The sequence below is a fragment of the Ambystoma mexicanum genome, chromosome 1p (assembly GCF_040938575.1).
Source record: "Ambystoma mexicanum isolate Mex_15411 chromosome 1p, UKY_AmexF1_1, whole genome shotgun sequence".
In the NCBI taxonomy this organism is placed as follows: Eukaryota; Metazoa; Chordata; class Amphibia; order Caudata; family Ambystomatidae; genus Ambystoma; species Ambystoma mexicanum.
The window spans coordinates 303,418,492-303,443,885 of record NC_090921.1 but is presented as its reverse complement, the minus strand read 5'-3'; the positions used below and the strand labels follow the sequence as shown (position 1 = coordinate 303,443,885).

Below are 25,394 nucleotides of genomic sequence, written 5' to 3'. Positions count from 1 at the left end.
TCTTGCATTCACTCGTTCTTGTTGTGTGTTTGGTTATAGTGGTGGAATTCTGTTCTTTCTCTTTATCATGTTGGCTAAAGCAAGGAGTGTCTACTCTCTGTATCCTGTTTTCCTGTTTCTGACTCTAGTGGTGGGAGGTTTGTGTTCAGCTTATTTGACTGTCAGTTTTGAGTTGGATGTGGTCCAGCTACAGCGGAAAGACACGTTTCTCTTTGTTTTTGTAAGGGTGATGTGCACTCCAGCGAGGGCCCTTCAGAGCACGGCAATTGTATCGTTATTCAAATACAGCGCACAATAGAGATCAACAGAAGCCACAAAGGTCATCATTGTAACAAAACACAAATAACCAAACAGCACATGTCAATATCTGATCTCAGTCACAAAGTATGGTACACATTACCAGTGAGCAGTAAGGCTGAGAGAAGGGAAGCTTAGTCAAAGAGTCCATGGAAGAGTACTGTATGGGGTTTCTTTCAGAATTTACAGCGATTAATTTGGGGCCAAATATCTTAGCTCTAAGAGTTTACACTGCCTGGGCCTTTGACCCGGCGAATCCAGAACCTGCTAATAGTCTGAGCCATTTGATCTCATTTTGCAGAAGCTGTTGGCCTTGCATGGAGTGGCATCCCTTCCTGCTGCCACAAGGTGATGGGACTATTATGGCTGTGGGTTCATGTGTGAGGTGGGAAAGGATTTTGTTAAGTTTGAAGATTTGAAAATGGGGTCCTTTCATCCTGTTATGCAGACGGGCTGGGGTGACATGTTGTGCTTGAACATTTCTCATAGGTTGCAGACATTTCTGAATAGTGAGCATTCCTGGCCTAGGGATGGGAACCAGAAAAAGTGAATGTGATTAAGGTACCTCCCTGGTATCTAACACAAATCACCCCAGCACTCAGCGTTGTATGTGGGAGTGACAATGTGATACCTTGTCCGGGCACTTGTGCACCTAGTCTAGTCCTGGACTTTGAGGTGGATCTGAGTATCGTCAGGATTCAGTTGGATTTATGGAGGATTGTAATGTCTCTGAGTGGGCACATTACTTTGCTTTGAAAGGTCAGGATATGCTAGATCCTTTCCAAGAGGAGGCCTCAGGCCCACTTCATGGTGATGTCAGATATGCCTAAGTGGTTTGGGAGTCAGTTAACCCGTGCATCATGGTACATGGCGCCATCTGCAGCTGTTGGATCCAGAAGGATGAAAGATGCTGAGGTTGTCTCATGTTCAGAACGTTGATTTCAGTCCCTCTGTGAGGTCGAAATAGAAATAGTCGGTCACGCAGAAGATCAGTCATTTCACTGCCTCCCTCTAATTGGTGGGTGACCAGCTTCTCCATCAACGAGGAAAGAGTCCGGGGATCAGTATTAGTGTCAGTATTTTTAGTTTTTAGGTGAGGCAACTCAACTGTTTTTTTACATAATTTGGAATGGTTGTGGAGCATTAATGGCGATCAAGGAGGAACCTACAAGGATCCATTTGGACGGTCGAGATGAATTTATGATTATTGTTTGGGATTGTTTGGACTGATAGCAAATAATTTAATAGTGTGGGTTTGGGCCGTTAACAAGGTATTTATGAGGATTGATGTTTACTGTTGATAAGGTAAGTATGAAAGTCAGGTTGGCCTGCTTCTGAGTTATTAGTTAGTTAGTTATTTAGGAGGGTCAGTTTGGGATTTTTAGGGAAGCGTTTATGATGATCCTTATTGGAAGGGGTGGTTAGAGTACGTAGGTGTTCTTGCAGGAAGAGGTCAGAGTGGAGTATTGCACAAGACGTAGAGCCTCAAAAGGAGTCTACTATTTTGTTGAAAGAGGACGATTTGGAACATTGCCAGAGTTTCTCATTTAGGTGAACCTGCCATTTGTGTTTGGTAAGAACACGGGTGTATCAACAGCGATTTGCATTGAATTTATTATTTTTGGAATTAAGTGATGTTTGATCGTTGCATATATTTACAGATCCTGATTCAAACAATAAGATCAATTCATCGATGGGGTGTCAGCCAGGAATGGTGGAATCCAGTGGTTGACCTTTTGATACATAATGGGAGACACATTTTTAAAGGAACTCAGTAATCCTGCTGTAGGGTTAGTTTGCCCGTTGGACTGAGTGGAAAGGGTGGGATTAAAGAAGGGGATAATGAAGTTGAAGGCAATGAGATTGATAGTGTAGACAAAAGAGCGCAGTGAGCAGGTAACTGATCATATTGGGTGTAATATAGATTTAGACCTTGTGAAGGGCAAAAGCACTCTCCCTTGCGTACAATAGTGGTGGAGAGGAACGGTTTTAAGGTTACTTAACCAATCATTGTAATCTCATCAAAGAAATCCCGACCCTGTATCAACAATTACCTTGACTATTTTCACCATTTCAATGACTTTTGTGACTCTTTTGTCGAGTGTGGTTTCATAAGACAGTTTGTTGTGCTGAAGGGCTGCCTTTTCGAACACCCTCTTGTCTATTTTTCATTTCAACATGTCTCTTGCAACCGTTTTGTTTTTGACACAGATGATCTAGTTTTCAGGCCATTTTTCAACCATGGGCCATTGAGTTTCCTTTCTTTTTTCTACAGTGTTTCTGGGGCATAGATTTCTTAGATTTGTCCGGATAGCTGCACAGAGAACCCAGTTCATACAGCTAGCCACATTATAGCCTGATCTCACTGGGTGAGGACCCGGTGGAGGATTTCAAAATGTTCAAATATTTAGCTCTAGTGAGTGGTGAGTCGTGTGCTACTTCAATGGCTTCAGGGGTTATATGGTATTGGATGTGCTACCACTGGTTTGCTGATTTGTTTAGGAGGGCCATTGTTGGTATCAGGAGATGGGGAAGTGTACATGGGCATATGCACAGGGCTGAGAACTGCCCTGTGAGTACTTAGAGCAAAATGATGGAGTTGCTGAGTCGTTGATTGAAGGAGGATTGTGGAGGAAAATCAGGGCTGGAATGTGGCTAGCTGTATGAATAGGGTTCTTCGTTAGTTAGGAAAAGTAAAGTGCACCCATGTGATTGGACATATATTTTGCTAATTTGTCTCCACGAAAATATTTCCTGACTTTGAAATTAGCACTTACCATGATTTTGGTGGACAGAGCTTGCAGGTTTAAATAGATGGGTTGTTGTGATCATTCTGAAACTGAGTGGCCTCCCGCAGTCAATTGCAGTTCCAGGGGAAGGCTTATGGTTATTGTAATGCCAAGAAGTGTTCTTCATCTGGTTTCCGTTTCCTACCTCTTGGTAAATATGATGGTGAAAAGGTGTTGCTTTTGTTTTTTTTCCCCTTTTATAGTCGACTGTGTTGTGGTTGTGGCTGTACGCTGTGTGTTTCTTTCTGGTTCTGGTGGCAGTGAGATGGGTGTTGGTTCTCTTGGTTCAGAAGGTTAGTTGAACTGTTCTTTGTCTCGATTTTGCTGGTGATGTCCTCTTTTCTGATTCCTGTTGTTTTAAGCTTGAAACGTGTTCTCTGAGTTTGCCTCTTTTTGCTTTTGGTCCAAGTCTTTTGGTTATGGTGTGAATAAGATGAGTTTGTATTTTGATTTCATATGAGACTTAGGTGGTAAGATGTGTGCTCTCGTTTCACTTTGGTTTCTGTTGGTAGAAGCGTGAATATTGTGCTGCTAAGAGGAACTTGCTCCTTCTGGTACATTTTGCTTTCCATTACATGTTGTGTTTTGTATTGATTGTGGGCTGGTCTTCATGGTAGATTGTCTCTGTGTGGTCTTTATGGTTGTGGCTTGTAGTTGATGCTCAGAAGTGCTCCCTGTGTTTTGCTTTTCCGTTTTGTGTTGGCCGTGCTGTTGTTGTGAAAGTAAAATGTGCTCTCTTCTGTTGGGTTTGGCCATGGTACCATGTTCCCTCTTATCTCAGTTTCATTGTATGTTTGCAGTGAGCGTGGTCTTGTTTGAGTAGTAAGATGTGCCTCTTTATATTTTTTGTTGATTGTTGTTAGATTTTGATGATGAGATTGTCTCCCTCCCTGTCTGTTCTTTGTTGTGGTCTGATAACATGTTCTCCCTGCATTTTCTGTTGTTTGCTGAGGTGGTTAGCTATTCTGTCTTGGTTTTATTGTGCCCGTGGTTTTGGTATTGTGGTAAGACATGCTTTCTGTGTTTTGTGTAGTTTTTTTATAGTTACAGTGGCATGATGTGCTGTATTTGTATTTATTTTCTGTTGGTTTTGTCTAGATAGGTGTGGGGATGTCGGATCCTCTCTTTCTGGTTTCTGTTGATTGTGCCCTGGTTATGCTTCGCAGTTGTGCAACCTCGTATTCTCTCTGGCTGCTTTATGTTGGTTTTGGTGATGTATTTATTAAATGTTCTATCCACTAAAGCTGCATCACCCATCTCAAGGCTTCCGCTTTGGCACAGTGTGGGAGAGCAGTGCTGAAGAATACCTCAAGAAAAGCTTCCCGGAGACGTACGAGTACATGCGACGACACAGCGTTCCGGCCACCTCCGACGGCGTGGACATGCTCAAGTAAGGACCTTCTCACTGAAAATGTTTAAGATAAAGGGAGGGATGGCAGGAGGGAGCTGGGGGTGTGTGGATGAGCCCTGGCATCGAAGCCTACCCGCTGGTTATATTTTTGACAGGCTGTGACCCAGTCCAACTGGTCTTTAAGTCCACCGTCCTGGTGGGAACTCTCCTGGTTTCCAATTTGGCTATTCCATCATACAACATTTTGGTGGATTTGTGAATGCTGTAGTTACGCGTGTAGGTCGGTGGAACAGGCATGAATGGAGGATTTTGTGATCAGACAGACAGGTAGATAGACCACATGTACTGGCATATCATGTGATTAGATGTAGGCTATTCTCTGCATTTACTGGTGAGCGCATTTACATTGGCATATGGCAATAAGTCAAATGAAGGTGAAGTTATGGGTTGTGCAGGTCGGTTCTCCCATTGATATTGTCATTTTTTTTAAATTAAAATGGTATAGTTAATATTAAACTTTTCATTTGTCAGAGATTTCTGGCTGATTTGTTTCATAGTATTGAGGTCGCGAGAGTTTATTATTTGTTGTTTTTGTCTAACTCCAGAATTTTTTGAAGAAATTGGCAAATGGTGAGAATGCGTGTTTTTGATTTGCCGTTGAGCATCACTGCCCATCTTGCTTCGGAGTCCATATACTGTGCCGAGATCTTGAAGTGGGCACCAAATAACAGTCTCTAGGGTGTGAGGTTGTCTTATTGTTTTAGGCACTAGAGTGGGTATTCAGGCTGGAAAAAGGACGGATGTATTGCTCATTACATGCAAGTATTATTGACAATATTGGTAATGTTTTTGTTTTCCTATGTGTTTATCTTGTTATAGGTTTAAAACATGGATGATACAGGAATGTAAGAATGGGTGGGCGATATGGCGATATGTATATGAATAGATGAATACTGGGAGGATGTATGTGTGAATATAAGGATGGGTAGTTATAAGGATGGGTAGTTATAGGTGTGTGGACATATGGATTGGTGGCAGATGTGTACATGAGTGTGTAGATTGGCCAGCAATGTGTATATGAATATATGTATTTTGTGGGTGATATGTACATAGATATTAATTGGTAAGCGATGTGTATATGAATATATGTATTTTGTGGGTGATGTGTACGGGACTTAATGACTGGCTAGGTGGTTTGCATGTTTATATGGAGGAGTGAGGGATTTCTACATGGATATATATATATTGGTGGTTGGTGTATGCTTGGATATATGTTTGGGTGGATGATATGTACATATGTTTATGGCAGGTTGGCTGTGTACGTGCATATATGAATTTGCGGATATTGTGTACATGAGTATATGGATTAATTAATGATGTGCGCATGACTATCTGGTTGTCTGGGTCGTTTATGTGTGTTTATATGGCTAGGTCAGCGATTTCTACACATATATATGGATGGGTGCTTGGTGTATTTCTATGGACGGAGATCTGATTTGTACAGCACAATATGTATGGATGTGTGGTTGGGTGATGTGTACATTTATATATGGATGGGTAGGTGTTGTGTGTATTTAAATATGATAGAGTGGGTTATTACTAAATGTATATCTGCATGAACAATGTGTTCTCTCATTTATGGGTGGGTGATTGGTAAAGGTATCTGGATGGATGAATGATTTGTACATGTACTTAAATAGATGGATGGGTTATGTGTACATGTATATATAGAAGATAAATGATCGAACATGTCTAAATTAAAGAGTCAATTCTGTGCACGTGTGTATATGGGTGATGTGTACATGGAAATGGATGAATGGGTGGTTCATGTATGTGCATGGGGGGTGATTTCTGTAGGTATAAATGAATGGCGTTTGCATGTATAGGTGAATGCATGGATGAGGTGTACATAAAATACATAAAATGTATGTATTTACGGGTAAGGCTTGATGAATACACAGAGCGATGTGTACATTTTTGTATGGATGGTTGAGCGATTTGTATATGAATATAATAGAATGGGTGCTTTGTGTGTGCTTGAATACATGGAGGGGTCTAAGATTTCCACATGCAAGTATAGCTAGCTGAATCACGTGTACATGCTTATATGGGCGACCTGCAACACATTGCTACTCTCAAATCTCACTCAGTAGTCAAACACTCTCTGACATCTGCCGTCTCCTGGAAGTACTCGACCTAGATGTACTCGGTCTGACCGAGACGTGGTTCACGGCCAGCTCTTTCACAAGCTTTGACACGCTCCTTCCCGATGACTACAAGATGCTCTATGCGCCCATATCAACTGCTCCGGTGGGGGTGTAGCCTTGATCTTCCCAGAGTGGACCCCTGCTTCTATCATTCCTATGCAGGACTACTTACTCCTCCTTTGAATGCCTGGTCTGCAAGCTCTTTATCTCTCCTGGCCTTTCTCTCACTGTGGCCACCATCTACCGACCGCCCTGCCAGGTAGCCTCCTTCCTCTCAGAGTGGGCAGACCTCTCCTCCTCCTTCCTCGCCTCTGCCTCTCAACTGCTCCTCGGAGACCTTAACATCCACTTGGATGCTTCATGTCCTTCTGCAGGACTCTTTCGCAACCTCGGCGACTCTCTCTCTCTCTATTCTTCTCTCTGGTCTGACAAAATCTGCAGGGCACACCCTGGATGTTCTGTTCACCTCAGGCCTCTCTCTCCCTAACCCTCTCACCACTCCTCCCTTCTGGAGTGAACACTTTCTCCTTTCCTCTGATCTCTCTCTCTCCACTCCTCAGGCCAAACCGACCCCAGCACTGCCACCTACCTTCTCGGTCATCCGACCCGTGAAGCGTCTGTCAGGTGAGGCTTTAGCCACCTCTGTCTCCCCTCCTTCTGCACCTTTGGCTAATTCACATCCTGACACAGCCCTTTCTAACCTCCATCTTCCTATCTCTGACACTCTTGATGTACTTGCCCCTGTCATGAGGATCCACTTGAAGCCCAAATCCAAGTGCAACTCTTGGTACCACTTCAACCTCGTCACCCTCAAATGGAAGTGCAGAGTGACTGAGAGGGAGTGGTGGGCTACAGGTACACCTTCTGACAAACTGGCCTGCTGCTTGCTCCAAAGGCAGTACAGACTCTCTGTCCTCGCCAAGAAGAGATCACATTTCCAAGTACGCGTCTCTGCGGTAACAACTCGGCTGAAATCTTTCAAATCTACAAGGAGCTGGCCAACCCTGCTGCAGTCTCTACCTCGCGTGTTCCTTCCCGGGCCCTCTACGGCCTTGGCTTCTCAATTAATCACTAAAACGCAGGACATCCTGTCCACCCTCTCTTCCTCTTGCTTTTCCTCTTCCTCCTCCTCCTCCACTCCTGGCCTGCCTGTGGCCTCCACTCCGCCTCCCTTCTCTTCTTTTACCTTGTTCACCCCTGACAACGTTTCTAGACAAGTCTGATCTATAAAAGTCTCGTCAAGACAGGTTCTTCCTTGTTCCTCCAGACCATCAAGGACCTCATCAACACCCTTGCTCCGGCCCTAAGCGATTTCTGCAATCACTCTTTTGCCACTGGACCCTTCCCCTTCCCCCTTTGCCCTGCCCCCTCAAGCACTCCCTTGAGCACCCCCTCGTTAAGAAGCCCTCCGCCGATCCTTCCTCTCTGGCTAACTATCTCCACATCTCTGTCATCCTTTCCTGGGCAAATGCTTGGAAAAGCTTTCCATCTCCCAGCTTAATCTTCACACTGAATTTGTTGGTTGTCTCCACGACCACCAGTCTGGCTTCAGAGCAGCCAGAAGCACGGAAACTGCTCTCCTGAACATCCACGAAGACCTGCTCTCTAACCTCGATTCTAACCTTCCTTCTGTACTCATTCGCCTCGTTCTTTCTTCTGCTTTTGATACAGTCAACCATGCCACCCTGCTGGGTATCACCGATCAGGCACTGACCTGGCTGACCTTCTTTCTCACTGACCCTTCCAGGTACAGCTTTGATACTTCCTTTCTTCTATCTCTCTCCCTCTCGACCTGTGGTGTACCCCAGGAGTCTAACCTTTCTCTCTAGATGTTCAACCAATACCTGGTACCTCTAGCTCACCGCATCGCTACTCTCTGCTCCAACTTTTGGTGTTAGACAGATGACACCCAGCTCTCTTTTAGGCTCTCCTCAGGTGCTGCTACTCCTTCTCTCTTTCCTGACTGTCTTTCCTCTATCCAGGAGTGGTGTGCCGCCAATGATCTCTGCCTTAATGCCAGTAAGACTGAGATCCTCCTCATTGGAACACCAGCTCCCTTCTTTCCTCTCTCTCTCTCTGGCTGCCCACTCTGGACCTTCTTCCTTCTCCCACCTGTGAGGCTTAAAACCTTGGGGTCATCTTCAACTATACCCTCTCCTTCTCCCCTCACATCTTTGATGCCTCTAAGAAGTCAAGCTATCAGCTACATCTCCTCAGAGGTATTTTTCCTTTCCTCACTTGCCCCCAGAAGCTCACCGTCTCCCGAGCTCTGGTCCTGTCTAGGCTGGTCTACTGCAAACAGCCTCTTTCTAAATATTCCTGCCTCTATTCTCCATGTTATGTTATGTTATGTTATTTTGCATTTATATAGCACCTTATTTACCATTGGTATGGTCTGAAGGCGCTGGTAGGTTGAACGCCCTTGGGAACCGAAGTTCAGGTCAGTAGAGAGAGCAGAGAGAGTACAAAAAGTGCGTGTGCGCACCAGGTATGTGTGCAGCTGGTGCAGAATTCAAGTGGTAGCTGCTTCTTAGCGGTAGGTGTGGTGGTTGGGAGATCAGGAGTATGTGTTCGCTCTGGCCGGCTTTATCCAGGACGAGTGTGGCTGCGTTAGGCCTGAGGAGAACGCCTGGCTGTGGGGTGTGAAACCAGCAATGTTTACTTAGAGTGATGGGGAGTGAGCGTTAGATGTTGGTATGAGAACAGTTATACCGACTGGTGTCATAGTATCTCTGTGTTCTAGTTGAGTGGTGGTGTAAAGGGGAGAGTAAGCGTGGGGTGTGGTATGATGTATGTTGCTTCAGGTGTTCCCTGTATTCCAAAGCCTGTTATGGACGTCACGCAATTCCTGCGGACAGGTCCGTTCTATGCATATTTGTTTGTTTCAGGCGTTCAAGATTGTCCTACACATTCATGTCTGCTCGACATATTCACGTACTCTGGTTCACTTTGCGTGCTCAAGCCTATCCTTTATTCTCCAGTGTGCTTCACGCATGCTCTCATGTGTTCCATATGCTCCATTCGGCATACTCATCCGCTCTACAAATCAATCCGCCCCATGCGTTCATCTGCTCCACACACTCATCTGCTTCGTACATTTATCCGCTCCACAGACTCATCGGCAGCACATATATTCTTCTGCTCCATATACACTCATTTGTTCCATACATACTCATCCGTTCTACACATTCGTCCGCTCCCCATACACTGAACCGCTTCACACATTTGTGCGCTTCACGCATTTGTCCGCTACACACATTCGTCCAGTCCGCACATTCGTCGAGTCCACACACTCGTCCAGTCTACACCCTCGTCCAGTCTACACCCTCGTCCAGTCTACACCCTCGTCCAGTCTACGCGCTCGTCCAGTCTACGTGCTCGTCCAGTCTACACACTCGTCTGGTCTACGCACTCGTCCAGTCTGCACCCTCGACTAGTCTACACACTGGTCCAGTCTACACACTCGTCCAGTCGGCAACACTCATCGGCACAGCCTACTACTCGTCCGCTTGACAATACTATTCGTCTGCTCTGCGTGTCCATCCATCCCTCACACTCATCCGCTCTATGTATTTGTCCCCTCCACACATTCGTCTGTGCCACACACTCATCCGTACCACACATTCATCCGCTTCATACGCTTGTACGCTCCACATATTCATCCGCATCAGACATTCATCTGCTCCATACACACATCCGCACCAGACACTCATCTGCGCCATACACACATCCGCATTACAGACTCACCTTTTCCGCCCAATCATCCGCTCCATCAACTCAACCGCTCCACATACTCATCCGCTCCACGTACTCATCCGCTCCACGTACTCATCCGCTCTCCACACTCATCCGCTCTCCAACACTCATCCGCTCTCCAACACTCATCCGCTCTCTAACACTCATCCGCTCTCCACACTCATCCGCTCTCCACACTCATCCGCTCTCCACACTCAACTGCTCCCTACGCTTCTGCGATCTCCATACTCAGCCGCTCTCCACACTTGCTTCTGGGTACACTCGCTTCTGCGCTTTCCACATTCAGTCGCTCTCCGCACTCAACTGCTCTCCACGCTCCTCCGCTCTCCACGCTCCACTGCTCTCGACGCTCCTCCGCTCTCTATGCTCCTGCGCTCTCCATGCTCCTCCGCTCTCCACACTCATCCGCCCTCACGCTTATCAGGTCTCGACGCTCATCCGCCCTTGACGCTCATCCGCTCTTCCACACTCATCCGCTCTTCCACAATCATCCGCTCTTCCACACTCATCCGTTCTTTACGCTCATCCGCTCTCCACGCTCATCTGCTCTCCAAGCTCATCCGCTCTCCATGCTCATCCGCTCTCCACATTCACCCGGACACTACATTCACACGGTCTCCAGATTCATCCGCTCTCTACACTCGACCGCTCTCCACACTTAACCGCTCATCCGCTCTCTACGCTCATCCGCTCTTCACGCTCATCCGCTCTCTATGCTCATCCACTCTCCATGCTCATTCGTTCTTCATGCTCATTCGATCCCCATGCTCATCAGATCCCCATGCTCATCGTCTCTTACATGCTCGTTCGCTCTCATACGTTCGTCTGGCCAAACGTTCATCCAGTCTATACATTCGTCCATTCAATATAGTTCTACGCCCTCTTGCGTTCTGTTCGCTTCTCTGAATTTGCTTGCTAGTTAACTCTACACGTACTCATCAACTCAATACGGTCGACCGCTCTACACACCCAACCATTCTACATACTTATTGGCTTTAGTATGTTAATCTTTTTCATCCGGTCTCCATACTTATTTGATCTTTCTAGTCATCTGTTCTTCCACTCATGCACGCTTCCACTTAGTGTATTCATCTGTTCTATACGCTTCATCCATTTTAACTATTTCATTTATGTCATTCACTGTGTTCCCTCCTCATTCATTGTGTCCATTTCATCGGTTCAGATCTCATTAGTTTCTCATTGATTTATTCCTATTATCCGCTTCGAGTTTTGATCTACTTTACTCGTTTAGGTCTGTTTGTCTTACTAGTTTACATTCGAGTTTATTTAGCTGTTTTCTCACTTCAGGTAGTTTGATGAGTCAGTGTTATTGTGATGATGCTGGTTTGGATGCCGGTTGGTCTTAGGGGAAGAGCCAGGTTTTCAGTAGTTTGCGGAAGGACGTTAAGTCCTCAGTTAGGCGGATGTGGGGTGGAAGCGAGTTCCACAGGGTTGAAGCCAGGGCTGAGAATGATGATCCGCCTAACCTGGAAGAGTTTGTCTTAGGAACTACTAGGAGGCCGGCTGAGCTTGATCTTAGGGTGCGAGCAGGATGATAAGGTATTAGTTTGTCTTGAAGATATTGAGGTCCAGTTTTATGCAGTGCTCGATGGGAGAGGCATAAGGTTTTGAAAGCCACCCTACGGGCTACTGGAAGCCAGTGCACTGTCTTAAGGGCTGGGGATACGTGGTCTCTTGGACCGAGCGCAAGTACCATTTTGGCCGCTGCATTTTGTGCTCTTTGGAGTTTATTCAGTTGGTAGGCATGTATTCCGAGGTATAGGGGGTTTCCGTAGTCCAGTCTGGATATAACGATTGATTGGACCGCAGAGACTCTGTTGGGAAATGAGAGGTATGGAAAGATGCGCCTAAGGGTTTTAAGGTGGTAGTGGCAGGACTTTGAGACATTGTTGACTTGGCGCGAGAGTGTTAGGTTGGAGTCCAGGGTGCATCCAAGATTTTTCACTGCGTTTGAGGGTGTCGGTGAGTTGCCCATGGCTGGTGACCAGGGTAGTGGGTGCAGAAGAAGATCGGAGTTGCCGCAAACCATGATTTCTGTTTTGGAGGGGTTTAGCAAGAGGTGGCTTTGGGTCATCCAGCGTTCTATGTTAAGGAGGCAGGATGCCAGGTCAGGTCGGGAGTTGGGTTTCGAGTTCAGGAATTTTAGAATTAGTTGAGTGTCGTCGGCGTAGTTGTAACATAGGATGTTGTGTGAACGGATTATTGGTGGGAGGGTGATCAGGTAGAGATTGAACAGGAGGGCGGATAGACATGCTCCTTGAGGGACTCCTGTGTCGACTGGTCGAGCTTGGGAGGAAAAGCTGGAGAGTGTTGTTATTTGGTGCCTGTCTTTGAGGAATGAAGCTATCCATTTAAGAGCGGTTCCACGAATTCCTAGGGAGTGGAGGCGGTCTAGGAGGATTGAGTGGTTGATCGTGTCAAAGGCAGCGGGTAGGTCGAGAAGGATTAGTGCGGCACATCCCGCAGAGTCTGCTGTCATTTTAAGGTCGTCCCAGATCGAGGTTAGGGTGGTTTCAGTTCCGTGACGTATTCTGAAACCTGATTGGGCAGGGTCTAGGAGATTGTTGGCTTCAACAAAGTCATTTAGTTGAGAGTAGGCAGCTCGGTCAATGAGTTTGGCAAGGAATCTGGTGTTTGAGATTGGGCGGTAGTTTTTGGGCTCGAGAGGGTCGAGCGAAGGTTTTTTAATTAGAGGTTTGACGTGTACCATTTTGAATGCTTCGGGGAAGATACCGGAGGAAAGGGAGGCATTTATGATAGATCTTGCGTGTTCTCCTGCACAGGTGGAAGCAAACATTTCTTTAAGGGTTGTGGCTGGGCAAGGGTCCAGTGGTGATCCAGATGGTTTGCGGGCAGATAGAAGTTTGAGAAATTGTTCTGGTGATATTGGACTAAACGATTCGAACGTTGGTTGCGTAGAGGTCGTAGCTGAGTGCATCCTCAACAACTTATCCAGAACAGGACTGCGAGACTTGTTCTTCGCCTCAAGTCCAGGGATTGTATCTCTCCAGCACTGAAAACTCTTCACTGGCTTCCAGTGGCGGCAAGTTCAAGACCCTTTGCATCGTTCATAGGGCTTTCTGGGGCCTGGGACCACAGTACCTCCAATGCTATCTTCTTAATCACCTCCCTTCTCGAGCTCTCCACTCATCCACCTCCATCTCTCTGAGGGTCAGTCACTGTTCCAAGCAGAGAATTGGGGCCAGATCTCTTTCTAAGGCTGGGGCCTCCCTCAGGAACAGCCTCCCAGCCTCTCTCAAACTTGAGCAGAACCACCTCCGGTCCCTGAAGCAACTCAAGACCTTCCCCTTTGCTTCCGCTTTCTCTCTTCCTCTCCCATACTGATGACACGTCTGGTCCACGCACAGGTCAACTGGCCACCCTCTAAACTTGGGCCCAGGTCCTCGCTTGTTCAGCTGCACCTACCTTGCAATGCCGCCTGGCTCCCACAGCACTTATGGTCCGTATTTGCAACCCTACAGTCCCCTCTCGCAGCACTTAAGAGCCACCCGTTGGCTGCGCTTTCCTATACCTGCACTGAGCCACCAGCTGGCTGCACTTTTTGATTACCTGCCCTTCTCCATCCCCCCTTTTTTGGCACTTCTCCCCACCCACTCCCCGCACTTGCGTGGTCTGAATGACACAGGGCCTAGTAAGATTGTTGTTTTGTCCTCCCTCTGTCCCCCCCCTTGTTTTATTGCACCTAGAAACACTTGTGTACAGGCGCTTTATAAATGCCATATCATATCATATCGTATATAGTTGAGTGAGTGTTGTGTACATCAATATATGGATGGGTGATTGGTCTATATATCGAAGGGTCAGTGTTTCGTACATAACTACATGTATGAGTGGATAATTTATACATACATGTCTGAATTAGCTGTTGTATGCTTTGATACATTTTTTGGTGGGTAATTTAATATATGAATATAGAGTTAGATTGGTGGGTGATTTGTACATAAACCTATGGATAGGCAGATAATGTGCACGTGTATATGCGGATAGGTGGGCAATGTACAATTATACATCTAGAGGGGTGGGTAATGTGCACATGTATATAGAATGGGTGTGTGATGTGTAAATTAATATATGTATGGTTGGGTGAGGATAAATTGCAAAGGGTTGCTTGCGCTCTGCTAGGCAACAGATGCATTGTGAGGGAAGTCACCAAACGGATGCTATGTAAGTGGAGCGGGCTCTATACATGGGTGCATGCATGGCTCGATGTGTAGGGTGCAGGTATGATTGAGGGACAGTGAATGCATGGGAAGCTGCATGTTCGCTACTGAGATCTGTGCTCACTCTGCAGGTCAGAGGTTCGACGGGCGACTCAGCCGTTCACACTTGTGAGCCCGATACACTGAATAATATTAAATTGAATAATAGGAACATCTGCCATTTGCAGCAGGAAGAAAGAACATAAAACAGTGATTCCAAGGGCTGTCAAAATGCATGACTATTGTTATGAGTGTGTATGGTGGATTATATGAATGAATGCAAGAGTCCTATTTGGGTAAATGCATGGGCTGGATTCTATAGTGATAGCCAGATGGAAGTACCACAGGTATTACAAGGGGGCACTGCAGGGAAAATCGCAACCACTGGTGTGTATGATCCACTGCAAAGATTCATTGAGATCACCATCAAATTCAATTCCCTTCTGGACACTAGAAGTCTATCCATCAAAGGTGGCAAGGTCTGGGTATGGCCATGGCTCTATGTATCTAAGCTGACTCTTATCTATAGCTGCATAAACCTAGGTTCATGCATCGTTGTTTATGTGTTGTATCGTGCCTTTTCCTCTGTCTGTGTGAGCTAATGTCCTGTGAGGTTGCTTGAGTCTGTGTGATGTCAGGATGGAATGTCTGGTGTAATGGAATGTTAGTGTTTGACTTAATGTTCCGCTCAGGCAGTTAAAACTATGTTGCCTGGGGGGTGGGAGCCAGTGGGCTCTATTTCCTGCTCCTTTCCCGGACCTTAGCTCCTATCTTTAATGAACCTGTATCTGAAGCTACCTGATTACATGATGTTTAAAAAAGGAGCCTAATAAACCTACATCCTGCCTCCAAGGTTTCTTCTTTATAATACCAATCACCATGGTACTCATTAGAAGTTTGCCCTTCCGGTAACTATGGTAGCAGTAAGCTTGCCGGTACTGTAGTTCTGAATGGTGCCGGTGCATCCGACCTCCCCATTCCCATCGAGCCCTATGGGCCTCAAATGGGAAAGGGGAGTAAAAGTTTCCGGCCCCTGGCAATGAGGAAATACAGGGTCCACCAGGGTTGTAATGGCCCTACATTTCCCCATTGCCAGGGACCGGGAAAATTCGCAAGTTTGGCAGCAGCCTGATGGTTTTACCGGCAAGGCTACTGCCAAAGTTGTAATGAGGCCCTATGTATCCCGGGGTTACCCGTATGCGTGCACAGTGGTTTGTGTCTACAAGTGGAACCTAAACCTAAACCTAAAGTAGCTATGGCTTGATTTACTTACAGCTCAATAGATCTATGACTGTATATATATCTACAGCGTATGTCTATAAGAGTAGCTGTATATGCAGATATTTATGTTTGGACCTGTACACAGATATCGGTGTCTGAATGTATCTTTTATTCATGACCATAGTTTTGCATGGCTTTGTGTACCTATGACTATGTAACTACGGCATGCATGTATCTTTGTGTGCTTGTAAGTAAAGCTTTGTGTATCTGGGATTCTCTGTTTCCATGTCTGTGGACACCCAGATCTGTGCATGTGTATGTACACACAGCTGTATGTATCTACGTCCGGGCAGCTGTATGCAGTTATGACTAAACATCTCTTTGGATGCATCCAGCTGTGGCTTGATATGTTTAGGCCAGTTTGTTATGCTTCACCTTGGCTGTATGCAAGCAGAGCATCATCCACCTGCGAGTGTAACGTACCAGGGATGTATCTGTGTAGGGCCCTATCTGACTGTGGGTGTTTGTATGAAATGGCCAACAGTGGAGCAACCTCAGTTCAATTCCAGTATAATGGAATACATTAAAATTACGTCTCCTGTTTTCCGTTTTTACAGATTTTTACACATAAATACAGACGAAAATCACTATTTTTCCCTTCCAGTATTTATTTGATATAAACATAATTGCATTCCTCTTGGTTGGTTCTTCGGGTGTCAGACCTGCATTGGTGCTACATTGTCGTGGAAAGCTCCTCCTATATCCACAGATTGGTTATGTACAACAAATAAGTGTGAATAAATACAGAAAAAAGAACCCAAAATAAATATGGATTAATGCAGATAGAAAAGGTGCAAAAATAAATACCACAACACTGGGAACCTTAATTGACATGCATGCCGATCACTGGGGGTCATTACGACCCGGGCGCAAAGGGATACCGGGCACCGGTAATGACACCGGTGCCAGTAATCCCTTTGTGCCCTATTCCGAGGTCCCTTTGCGGGTCATTCCTTAATGCCTTGTTTTAGCAGGCGTTAAGGACGGGACCCGCAAAGGGATACCGGGGTCAATAACGGTACCGCAATTTGCGGTACCGTTATTGCTGCCTTCCCATTGAGCCCTATGGGGGCTCACATGGGAATGGGGAATGGCATTTCAAATGGGGACTTACCGGTCCCGCAAAGGGCGGAATGGACCGGTAAGTCCCCATACCACCACGTCGGTGGCGGTACCGGTATTGGTGCTACTCATGGCTAGCACCAACCTCGGAATGAGGGCCACTGTGTTGAACATGTTTTATAACAAGATGCGTGCATGTCATCCTTCCTGATGTATGCTTTTTTCAACATGTGTTTCAGTATTGTTAACTTCCTCAGGACAGATTACAGCAAGGTGTACGCAGTACAGATCTTACTGTTCCTCTTCCTTCGTTTGAAGACAGCAGAACCCCGGGGTGTCTTGGCTCTTCCCCCACAAAGCACAGTTTCCACTTCAGCTCTGTACTTTTAATACAGCAAAAATATCAAAGCACCTCTGAAGGATTATTGAGGAGAAATAAGCTTTATTCAGCAAAAAGCTTGGATGTATCTCTCCCGAGGAAGCTAACAATAGTGAAACACGTGTTGAGGAAAAGTGTAAATCAGTAAGGAACCAATGCAAAGGTCAACTACCTTGTAATAAAGCATTGTCTACACAATCAGTAGCATCCAGATTGATTTATTCCACCATACTGGAAATGGACATGTGCAAGACGTCATCCTCACCCTTCTCCATTTTACTCGGCGACTATGACATCGACATAGCGAACCTAAATCACATCTATGGCCTAATTGAATCTTGGATGTCAGAAAACTGGATGTGCCTTAATGGAGGGAAAACAGAATGCCTAATATTTGGATCACCCCAAGCAAAGGCCAAACTGACATCGAATACAAGGCCTTCCCCATCCATGACTGCAACATCCCTGTACTGAGTAAGATTAAAACCCTCGGCATACATCTCGACTCATCCCTGAGTGCAGAAACCCATGCCAATCAGGTCTAAAAAAAACTGTAGCTACTACCTTAGGCTCTTAAAAAATATCCGCCCCACCTTACTGAAAACAACAGCACTATTATAGCACGGGCTATCATCCTGTCAAAGGTTGATAGCTGCAACGCTCTTCTTGTTGGTGCTGACAAAGAGCTTGCAGAAACTCCAAGTCATCCAAAATGATGCAGCTCGCGTCATCAAAAGAATTCCAAGAAGGAATCACATATCACAGCACAGACTGGCTTTACATGGGCTTCCCATCAAGGCCCGATTTCAATTCAAAGCAGTGACTATGGGGCAAAGATGCCTCCATGGAGAATCCCCTGCCTACATGAAAAACCTAATGTCCTATTACAAGCCTGCCAGATCACTGCGATCATCTAACCTGATGATGCTAAACTGCCCAACTATCAAACGAACAAAAGGTTTGGGTACATCTTTTGCTGTATGCTCTGCCAGAATTTGGAACACGCAACCTCTACCTCTACGGCAAGAAACCAACATCAGACTTTTTAGGAAGTCACTCAAAACTTTTCTTTTTGAGTAATCCTTGGCTGCAGCCCGTCACTAGGTCACTTGTCCCGTGATTTTGTTCTCCGCTTTGTGTATTTGTGCGCCCTGATGCCTTCGTCCTCCTGTGCATTATAAACCTATAAATAAAAATATAATATAAAAATACTCTTATTAATATGCATAGACAACAAGGTCTTTGGGGACAACTTATGCAGCAGGGCACAAGGTGCTACTACAGCCAGAAGCGCAGAGGGCTCCTACCTTCTGCAAACTTATTGTTTTATCTGGCTGTATGCATCTACATCTGGATCTGTGTGTGTGGCTGTATGCATCTACATCTGGATCTGTGTGTGTGGCTGGATGCCTCTACATCTGGATCTGTGTGTGACTGTGAATACATTCAGCTGTCTGCATGTATCACTGGCTGTGTCTCTTTAGGCCAGGTGGCTACAGGCCTTCCTCACAGCTCCATTGTCACATGTGAAGATAGGAAACATTGAGCAAATCTGGCACCCCAATGCTCACCCCACAGACCTTGGCACTTACACCTACCTTCGGCCCCTAGCATCTCTGTTCAAGAATTGATCTGCCTCCCAATATTTACACTGGCACAAACGAGCTGATAATTCAACGGGGTAATCATAACCCATACCTACGCAAGATATCCTCAGGTTTGTGTCATGATGGAACCAGACCAGGTCCAGCAACCCCGGAAGCAGGCATCAAGTTGTTTTGAGCAAGCCTAAAAGCCCCTGTTAGGGGCTGTTTGGGTGCGGTCCTGGCGCCCATGGCGCCAGGCTCATAGAGTAGGACTTGCCTGATGCAGACCATGCTGCAAGCTTACCTGGTGCAGACCATGCTGCAGAGCTCCAAGCCAAATGAGGCTTGGAAGGGACTATTTTACCTAGGGACTATTTTTTTTACTCTGGTGGGGCTGGGAAAGAATACTTACCTGGGACTACTTTGGAGGCTATTTAAACCACGCCCGAAGAGCAGCACACGCTTCGCGTTATTCTGCATCCAGCAGCGTAACGCTCACCGTGTCTGCAAGCCTGCGCCCAGTCTTCTGCCACGCCCGCCTCGAGTCTGCAGCTCCTAGAAAAAGGGAGGAACAGAAGGAGAAAGGTTAGAATAAGAGCAAACCTTCGATCCTTACCTGGATTCCGGATCCACCACACTTCAAGCTGGAAGAAAGAAGCATTTACGCGCGCCGCTTCGCCTGCTGCAGCGCCGCGCTGAACTCACTGGCCTTCGCAGCATCCTCACGATCCATCGCATCCTTCTGCATGTTCCCGCCGCATTCTGGCACCTAAGGGGAACACAAGAACAGCAAAGGTGAGCCAAGGAAATAAACAGAGGCAATAGTAACTACCCCCATAGACTTACCTGATTACCGCCGGGGGTACTATTCCTCTTCACGGGTCGGCGCAGTCTCCATTGCATCCTCGCCGCACCCCGGCCCCTAAGGGGAACAAAAGGACGACAAGGTGAGACAACGGGACAAATAAGGGGAACTCTTCTCACCGCAATAGACTTACCTAATTTTACCGCCGAAGGCATAATTCCTCGAACTTCATATTTTCTCGCCACATCTGAATAAGGGAACAAGCAGCTTACATTCTGGCCCTATTTTTTGAACTGTGTAGGATAAGCCAAATCCTTACCTGAACTTCGTCAGCTACCACGAGGAACTCTTCGCTGGGGTCAAGCTGCAAACTGCAAGGAGTGAAAGTCAGATATGTGAACTCTTACGAACTACATATTTTTCAGAGTCATTATTGTTCTGGAACTCACCGATTCCTTCAAGCCAGTGAAGCAACTGGTTATCAACACGCCCCTGCGCTCAATGAAGGATGGAGATCCCATCTTTTCAAACCATCAGGTGAGACTATAAGAGGGGACATCAAAGGTGATCTGTGGGGAGAACAGCGGGGGTGGGGGGAATCTACTCTCAACTCCACTGGTGGTTAATTCCCTTTCTCCATTTGCAGAAGGATATTCCTACGGGCCAAGCAAATGAAGCTAGGTGGGCCAGTCCAGTCCGTCATCTCGGCCCTACGCGTCACATTGGTGGAGACCGCAGCTGTCCAGTTCAGATCGACGTCTCTGTAGGTGCCAGGTGAGCGTAACAGAACGCGAAGCCTACCCACAAATTCCCACCCGGGCGTTATGGATACCTCAGAGACTGACCAATTGGCCCAATTACATGGGGAACTGAGGGCTGAAGTGCATTCGGCCCGTCAAGAAACTAATGCTCTTAGGAGAGAACTGATTTTGTCAAAGGAGCGAACTGATGACCTTGCTAGGCAGCTATTGCAAAGCCAGGCTGGACAAGCACCCCTACCTGGTTCCGGGGGTAATCCAGCTCCAGTGTTATCGAGTAACCCTGTGCAAATAAACCTACCAGGAAATATTCCATTAGCTCCACCCGAACGCTTTGCCGGAGATCCCAAAAGGTTTGCCGTGTTTATGAACGAAGGCCGTCTGCACTTTTTATGCAGACCTGGAACCTTCCCAAACGACCAAGCCAAGGTAGCCTTTGTATTGTCATATCTCAGCGGCAGTGCAGCTGATTGGTCAATTCCACTTGTCACTCAGGATGACCCAATTCTTCGGGATTTTCAGGGCTTTCAAACTAGCATGGAAAGACTATTTGCTTGGCACTCCCAAGGACAGGCCCTGGATACAAACTTTTGTCCCTACGACAGGGTAACCAGGACCTTCTATCCTACATTGTGACCTTTGATAGGTTGATAGTGGAAACTGGGTGGCCTGAGGAAAAACGAATCACATTATTTCTTCGAGGGCTTCGAGGAGAACTCAAGGATGTCTTGGCTCAAGTCATGAACCCACCTCAAGACTGCGCTGAATATATAGACTTAGTGGTCCAGTTAGATCACAGACTTCAGAACAGAATGACTGATCGAGCCAAGTTTGAGAATCGGGTGTTGGCCAAAACTCACGCTAACCCCAAAGGAGCAGATGCTTCAGAACTAATGCAAATCGGAGGGGTTAAAGGACCCTTACCCCAGAAGGAAAGAGAAAGGAGACGACCAATGCAATTGTGTCTATATTGTGGAACTTCTGGGCATTTTCTACGGGATTGCCCTGTAAAACCACCCAAGAAGGTGGTAGGAGCTGCTGATAAAAGCCATATGGAGTCAGACTCGGGAAACGACCACGCCCGACAAGCGTAGAGGTCCGCTTGCCGAGCTTGAAGAAGGATACTCAGACCTCGCATTTCATCATACCAATGGTCCTCGTAGATCCAGGGCTGCCATCGCGTATGAACGCAGTAAGGTCATACATTGATAGCGGGGCCATAGGAAACTATGTGGACTATGAATTGGCTTCTAGGATGAATTTACCTCTCTGCCGAAAAACCACCTCAGATGTCATCACCACAGTCGATGAAACTGAAATTGCCTCTGGGCCTGTAACTCATTCCACCGCAGAGATGACACTATTGGGTCAGGATGGGCATCAAGAGACTATTGTGTTTGATCTAATCAAAGCCCCACAGTTCAAAATAATACTGGGGATACCTTGGTTGGAAACACATAATCCTTGTATTGATTGGCGAGAGAAGAGAATAACCTTCCCGGATTGTGCACAAACCTGTTACCCACAGTAAAATCAGAACGTAGGCCTGGCCACAGTAACCACAGCAGTCATGCAACTTCCTCCAGAATACCAAGAATTCCAGGATGTTTTCCAAAAGGAACAGGCAAACACCTTACCTCCTCACAGATCGTACGATTGTCAAATCGATCTCATACCCGGTGCACAACCCCCTTGTAGCAGGATCTATGCCCTTACGGAACCTGAGAACCTTCACCTATGCCAATACTTAGACCAGTTCCTTGCCAATGGCTTTATTTGCCCATCCAAGTCCCCTGCATCTTCAGCTTTGTTCTTCGTGCCCAAAAAGGAAGGTGACATCAGAACGTGCATAGACTACCGCACATTGAACCAGATAACTGTTAAGAACCGATACCCATTGCCTCTGATCCCTGAACGATTAGACCAAGTGAAGGACGCTTGTATATACACTAAATTAGATCTCCGGGGGGCATACCATCTGGTACGTGTAAAAGAGGGCGACGAATGGAAGACTGCTTTCCGCACTAAGTATGGGTTATTCGTGTACAAGGTGATGCCTTTCGGGTTGTGCAATGCACCAGCAGCCTTCCAATACTTCATGAACGAGGTCCTTCGTGAACTCATTGACGTTTGTGTTGTCGTGTATATCGATGATATTCCAGTATACTCCTCTTCAGAATCTGACCATGTGAAGCATGTCCGAGCAGTCCTTGAGAAAATGCGCCAGCACAAACTATACGCAAAACTAGAAAAATGCGTTTTTCATGCCACAGAAGTTGAATTCCTTGGGTTTATCCGGACCCCAAAAGGAGTCCGAATGGACTCACGAAAGGTGGACGCAATCCTTAAGTGGGCATCACCAAATTCCGAGTACAAAGCATGCTCGGCTTTGCCAATTTCTACCGCAGATTAATCCCAGATTTTTCACATGTCGTACATCCCATCACAGCCCTCTTGCGAAAAGATAAACGCTTTAAATGAACTGAAGAAGCTGAAAAAGCCTTCCAAGAGCTGAAAGCGAAATTTACGTCTTCACCTGTGTTAAAGCACCCACGCCCTGAACTTCCATACATAGTGGAAACTGATGCATCCAGTCTAGCCATGGGAGCTGTCCTGTCTCAAAAGGACCCTGAAACTGGCCAGCTTCACCCAGTAGCATTTTGGTCCAGAAAGTTCTCAGCACCTGAGTTAAACTATGCGTTTACCGACAAGGAGTTATTAGCCATTAAATCCGCCTTCAAGGCTTGGCGCCATTATCTTCTCGGTGCCAGGCATACCATTACTGTGATCACTGATCACCGGGACTTACAGTATTCAAAAACAGCCAGTATTTAAAAACAGCCAAGGCCGAATCGTCACGTCAACTCCGATGGGCATTGTTCTTTGCCGAGTTTGATTTCGTGATAACCTATCGACCAGGTTGTAAGAATGGTAAAGCAGACGCCTTATCCCGAATAGGGATGGGAGAGGCAGAAGTGAACCCAGAACCAGTACCTATAATTTCCGAACAAAGGATCCTTGGCATGACTACTCTACAGACACTAGAGGACATTCAGGTAAAGATCCAGCAACTCTTTGATCCTACAGCCCTGCAGGACTAGGTAAAAAAAGGCCGGGACTGGGTAAAGAAAGGCCCGGACTACTCTGTCACCAATGATCTGCCTTATTACCAAAGGTGACTGTTTCTGCCACACAAGGAACTACAAGAGCAAGTCATTTCCCGTTATCATGATACCCTAATGGAGGGACACCCAGGCATTGCAAAAACTGAAGCTAAGATTAAAAGACAATTCTGGTGGCCAACCTGGCAAAAGGATATTAAATCATTTGTGATGTCTTGTGGCATTTGCGCCCAAAACAAAAGTCAAAAGAAAAAACCAGCTGGACTCTTACAACCTTTAGACATTCCGCCTTCACCATGGCACACCTTATCGTTAGACTTTATTACTGATCTACCTCCTTGTAATGCGTTAAACACCATTCTAGTTATTGTGGATCTTTTTTCCAAGATGGCCTACTTTATTCCTTTAAAAGGACTACCTTCAGCCTTAATCCTGGCCAAAGAATTCCTCAAAAACATTGTTCGCTTACATGGATTTCCGTCCATGTTGGTCTCTGACCGGGGCAGTCAATTTGTTTCACATTTTTGGAAGAAATGTTGTCAATTGGCACAAATCGACGTGAGATTTTCGACCAGTCACCACCCCCAGACCGATGGTCAAACGGAGAGGACCAACCAGACTCTTGAACAATACCTGCGTTGTATGTTACATCAAACTGAGAGTAATTGGAAGGACATCCTTTGGATCGCCGAATATGCAGACAATAATTCAGTACATTCTGGACCTGGACAAAGTCCCTTTTATACCCTATATGGGCACCACCCTCGAACCTCAGACCTTGACTCACCCCAACACTTAGAAATGCCCGCAGTGGACCATCTACACGCTACGATTACACAAGCCTTTAAGGAGGCAACTGCACATTTGAAACAGGCGAAGGAGAAATATAAGAAAGATGCTGATCGGCATAGAAGTGATACTCCACAGTACCAGATAGAGGACCAAGTATGGTTGGCCACAAAACACATACCTCTCAAGGGAACGCGGACCTTTAACCCTAGATATTTGGGATCTGACTCTATTAAGGCCATTATCAACCCGATGGCCATCATGTTGGATTTACCTGCTAATATGCAAATTCATCCCGTCTTTCATGTGTCACTTTTGAAACCAGTGCATCCAGGGACAAGACTAACCAAGCCACTAGACCCCGTCCTTATAGATAGGGAACCCAAATTTGAAGTTAAGAACATCCTGGACTCCAAGATGGTGAAGTCAAAACTTTTTTATTTAATCGACTGGAAAGGGTACGGACCACAGGAAACGTCTTGGGAACCCAGTGACCACGCGCATGCACCTCGATTGGTGAAAAGATTCCACTGAAATTTCCCAGACAAACCAAAACCACGGGGAAGAACGATTTTCGGAGGGGCCTTGGGGGGGAGTGCTGTCATGATGACTACCCCCGGGTAACCAGACCAGGTCCAGCAACCCCGGAAGCAGGCATCAAGTTGTTTTGAGCAAGCCCAAAAGCCCCTGTTAGGGGCTGTTTGGGTGCGGTCCTGGCGCCTATGGCGCCAGGCTCATATGGAGAGACAGTCCTGGCGCCACAGGTGCCAGGCTCATAGAGTAGAACTTACCTGATGCAGACCATGCTGCAAGCTTACCTGGTGCAGACCATGCTGCAGAGCTCCAAGCCAAACGAGGCTTGGAAGGTACTATTATACCTAGGAACTATTTCTTTTACTCGGGTGGGGCTGGGGAAGAATACTTACCTGGGACTACTTTGGGGGCTATTTAAACCACGCCCGAAGAGCAGC

General features: G+C 46.4%; 1 protein-coding gene across 1 annotated transcript in view; it reads left to right on the top strand.

Moving 5' to 3' along the window:
* Positions 1-25,394, top strand: part of GRIN3B (glutamate ionotropic receptor NMDA type subunit 3B) — an 842,171-nt gene that overhangs the window by 596,630 nt on the left and 220,147 nt on the right. The window contains exon 4 of the mRNA XM_069647502.1: positions 4,331-4,476. Coding sequence (XP_069503603.1) covers positions 4,331-4,476 — 146 coding nt within the window. The remainder of the gene's footprint in view (positions 1-4,330; positions 4,477-25,394) is intronic.